At 39.1% G+C, this 4,652-nt stretch overlaps 1 protein-coding gene across 1 annotated transcript; it reads right to left on the bottom strand.

Annotated features, from left to right (window-relative positions):
- Nucleotides 1-658: 658 nt before the first annotated feature.
- On the bottom strand, nucleotides 659-4,397 carry LOC119002058 (galectin-1-like). Its single transcript, XM_037067737.1, is given in 3 exon segments — nucleotides 659-914; nucleotides 916-1,103; nucleotides 4,389-4,397. Coding segments are annotated over 3 exon segments (453 nt in total).
- Between the last annotated feature and the right edge of the window lie 255 nt (nucleotides 4,398-4,652).

Genomic DNA, 4,652 nt, shown 5'->3' with positions numbered 1-4,652 from the left:
ATCCATGTATTTTTAATTGCTTCATTATCTAAAATTTGCTATGAATAGCAGTGGATACAGTTTGCTGTTTAAAGCACAAAAAAGAAATAAGAATTTTCAGCCAAATCACAAAAGGCTATCAAAAATTAATTTTGTATGCTGTGATCATTGAAAATGTAAGTAATTTTGAGGCAAGAGTGACATTAAAAAATGCCATTTATATGCTAATAATAAATGATTCGTATTTTTTCATCTTAATGCAAAATAAAATACAATTTATTTTCATTTTAATAAACTGTAATGAATTACAAGCGTTAGCAAAAGTTTGGGACAGAGAGTGGAAGATTGGCAGATGGTAGGGAAGAGGGCTGAGAGGGAATGAAAATGAGATGGGTCCTATCAGCTGGCACTGACTTCCTAAACTGGATAAGAACCTTTGGAGTTAAGGTGATTTTTTCCGGGTTTCTAGAAATTTTCATTAGTTCAATTTACTTAAGAGGAGGTCCACTATTCATTAGTGCCATATTAGAAAACTGTTTCTATGAACTATAGTGAATTCATCATCCTTTTATTTCTTACAAGGAATGACATTCGCTTTCTAGATTTTTTTCTTTTCTTTTTCTTTTTGCAGGGGGAACAGAGGCAGCTACCTTCATTGGTGGCCATTGGTTGGCTGGCTTCACTCAAATGCCACACACTTGAAGTCACCTTCTGCCACCAGGTAATTGATGGCCTCCAGGATGAGACATCTGGTGAACTTGAATGTGCATCCATCTGGCAGCTTGATGGTCAGGTCTGCCTGGTAGAAGGAGATGCACACCTCTGTGACACTTCTAGGCTGGAAGGGGAAGGCAGACTCCTGCTGCTCAGTCCCCCAGACCCCTCCTTCCTTGCTGTTACACACAGTGGTGTTGGTGTCCCCATGCACACTGAAGCAGGCACACATTGCTGCTATCTTTACCCAGGTTCATCACAAAGCCCTTGATATCAGGGGCCACCTTGGCCCGCACTCTAAGGCACTCCTCAGGTTTGAGATTCAGGTTACTGCTGACCAGACCACAAGCTATGACTGAGAACAGGAGGATGGTCCTAGGGCCTGTAGCTCCGGCTATCTGAAAATTCCACTGAAGAAATCCACATTCCAGAATTTAAAAAAAGAATGTAGTCAGTTATGTGATACTTGGTTTACATATTGCTCTCTGAAAAATATTTTTTAAAGTATATTTTATTGATTATGATATTATAATTGTCCCATATTTTTTCTCCCCTTTATCTCCCTCCACCCAGTGTTCCCATTACCTCTAGCATTCTCCACCCCCTTAGTTCATGTCCATGGGTCATGTACATTTAAGGTCTTTGGCTTCCCCCTTCCCTTTTCTATTCTTAACATCTCCCTGTCTATTTTGTACCTACCAATTATGCTTCTTACTCCCTGTACCTTTTCCATGAAGAATATTTTTCATTAGTTATGTTTATTCTTTATCAAAATTTTTATGTCAGACATTTTGCTAAGTATTATATCCATTCTTTTATCTAATCTCCGTGATAGTCCTAGAAAACTGGTATTATTATTCTCATTTTACAGATGAGAAACTGGAAACACAGAGAGGGTATGCAATTTCCTCAAGATCTGACTGTTTGTCAGCTGTGGAGTTTAAATCTGAATTCATATCTGTAAGTTAAGTGCCACACATTTACTTATATACAACATCAACTCATTTTATTTTATTTTATTTTTAAGATTTTATTTATTTGTTTTTAGACAGGAAGGGAAGGAGAGAAATATCAATGTATGGTTGCTTCTTGTGAGTCCCCTGCTGGGAACTGGCCTGCAACCCAGGCATGTGGCCTGACTGGGAATCGAACCGAGATCGTGTGGTTCGCAGGCCCGCGCTCAATCCACTGAGCTACACCAGCCAGGCCAACATCAACTCATTTTAAAAAGAGAAAATAGAAGAATGTAAACATTTAACTCAAAACAAATGAATTTCAAATGGAAAACTCCATGCATCAGTGAGAAAACCACTTTTGGAGAGGACAAAAAGAGGGCCACTGGGGTGTCTTAAGATGTCACTGTCCATTCTGCCTCCAGGAAGCAGGTACCTGCTGAACATGCCATCTACACTTGCCTAGTTTTAAAGTCTAATTAGTTACTTTATCAGATCTGAAAGGATGGAGTGCTCAAGACTTCCACACATGTGAGTCAGGCCTTAATGAAAAATACCCAGAGTTCTGCTGGGCTGAGAGGCCATTCATTTTTCACTGAGGGCCTGAGATTATTCTCTGATGTCTAACGTCTCTGAAGCTAGGAACAAAGTTTCCAAATTCATCTCTGTATTCCCCCTTGTCCTTTACTCTTAGATCTTGGGTTGCCTTTGCCTGACTTAGTTGTTGGTGTTAATTATCTTTTAACCAGAGTCTCTTTAAATGAGACCATGTGAGTTATGGAACAGTAATTTACCCCTTCAGATCTAGTGGACTCAAGGCCACAGGCCAGAGCCTATTAAACAGAAAGGTCTGAATTATTATCCTATAACTCACCTCTTGAAAGTGTCTTAATTCAATTAAACTATGCCCCTGAATGACTATTAAAAGAAATTTTTAAAAAGGGGTTCTGGATCTCTCTTGTTACAATCCAAAATAATTTTCAGTGCCAAAGAGTTCTTCCTTTAAAGTCATTAGAAAGAAAATTAAAGAGAAAAATGGAAGAAAAGGGACTCTTTTATCACTGGCAATGCTGCACTATAGACAACCAATCATATTTTTTAAATTGTTTTATTGTTGTTCAAGTAAAGTTGTCTGCATTTACCCCCCACCACTCCCCCACAACCCCAGCTATCCCCACCTCCCTCCCCTGATTCCACCCCCCCTTGCCTTTGTCCATGAATCCTTTAGAGTTGTTCCTGAAAATCCTTTCCCTCTTTACCCCCATTATCCCCTCCCACCTCCCCTCTGGTTACTGTTAGATTGGTCTTAATTTCAATGTCTCTGGTTATATTTTGCTTGCTTGTTTGTTTTGTTGATTAGGTTCCACTTAAAGGTGTGATCACATGGTGTTTGTCTGCCACTGCCTGGCTTATTTCACTTAGCATAATGCTCTCCAGTTCCATCCATGCTGTCACAAAGGGTATAAGCTTTTTTTGTCTCTGCTGCACAGAATTCCATCATGTAGATGTACCATATTTTTTTGATCCATTCATTTACTGATGGGCACTTACGTTGCTTCCAACACTTGGCTATTGTAAATTGTGCTGCTATGAACACTGGGGTGCAGAGGTTCTTCTGAATTGGTGTTTCAGGGTTCTTAGGGTATAGTCCCAGCAGTGGAATGCCAGGTCAAAAAGCAGTTCCATTTTTAGTTTTCTGAGGAAATTCCATACTGTTTTCCATAGTACTTGCACCAGTCCGCAATCCCACCAACAGTGCACTAGGGTTCCCTTTTCTCCACATCCTCTCCAACACTTGTTTATATTGGCCATTCTCACCAGTGTGAAGTGGTATCTCATTGTGGTTTTAGTTTGCATTTCTCTGATAGCTAGCGATGCTGAGTGTCTTTTCTTATGTCTCTGGGCCCTCTGTATGTCCTCCTTGGAGAAGCTTCTGTTCAAGTCTTTTGTCCATTTTTTATAGGGTTGTTTATCTTCCTGGACTGGAGTCATGTGAGTTCTTTACATATTTTGGAGATCAAACTCTTGTCCAAAGTATCATTGGCAAATATGTTTTTCCATACAGTTGTTTCTCATTTCATTTTAATTCTATTTTCTTTAGCTGTGCAGCAGCTTTTTATTTTGATGAGGTTTCATTTGTTTATGTCCCTTGCTCTAGGGGATATATTGGTAAAAATACCGCTGTGTGGAATGTCTGAGATTTTTCTGCCTATGTTTTCCTCTAGGACTTTTGTGGTGTCATGGCTTATATTTAAGCCTTCTATCCACCTTGAATTTATTTTTGTGTATGGTGTAAATTGGTGATCGAGTTTCATTTTTTTGCATGTAGCTGTCCAGGTCTCCCAACACCATTTGTTGAAGGGGGCTATTTTTACTCTATTTTACGCTACTTCCCCCTTTGTCAAATATTAATTGACCATAGAGACTTGGGTTTATTTGGGAGCTCTCTATTCTGTTCCATTGATCTATGTTGTCTGTTCTTATGCTAGTACCAGGCTGTTTTGATTACAGTGGCCTAGTAATACAGTTTGATATCAGGTATTGTGATCCCTCCTAATTTCTTCTTCTTTCTCAAAATGCTGTGCTATTTGGGGTCATTTATGGTTCCATATAAATTTTTGAAATGTTTGTTCTGTATCTGTGAAATATGCCATTGGTACTTTAACAGGGATTGTGTTGAATCTATAAATTGATCATATGTTAACCAATGGAAACGTGGCACAGATCTCAGCAACCACGTACTTTCTCCATGACCAAATCCTTTTGACTTACATTTTCCCTCCCCTTGTACTTTTGAATTATTCTATAGTAAGCCTGAGTCAAAAACTGGTGCTTAATTCTGTTATAATCCTCCCTATGATGACACAAGACTCTGTATAATAAAAACAGATGGCTAAAGCTTGGTGATATGACTGCCTTCAATGAAAGCAAATATGCCAGTTTTGCAAAACCCAAAGAACTTGAGGTACCCTCGTATCTTAGTTTGTGGTCCTCCAGAAGCCAACC

The sequence above is a fragment of the Sturnira hondurensis genome, unplaced genomic scaffold, assembly GCF_014824575.4.
Source record: "Sturnira hondurensis isolate 20B ecotype Veracruz unplaced genomic scaffold, ASM1482457v3 Scaffold0017394, whole genome shotgun sequence".
NCBI classification, from domain to species: domain Eukaryota; kingdom Metazoa; phylum Chordata; class Mammalia; order Chiroptera; family Phyllostomidae; genus Sturnira; species Sturnira hondurensis.
The sequence above is the reverse complement of the archived record's forward strand: the minus strand, read 5'-3'. Positions and strand labels throughout refer to the sequence as shown.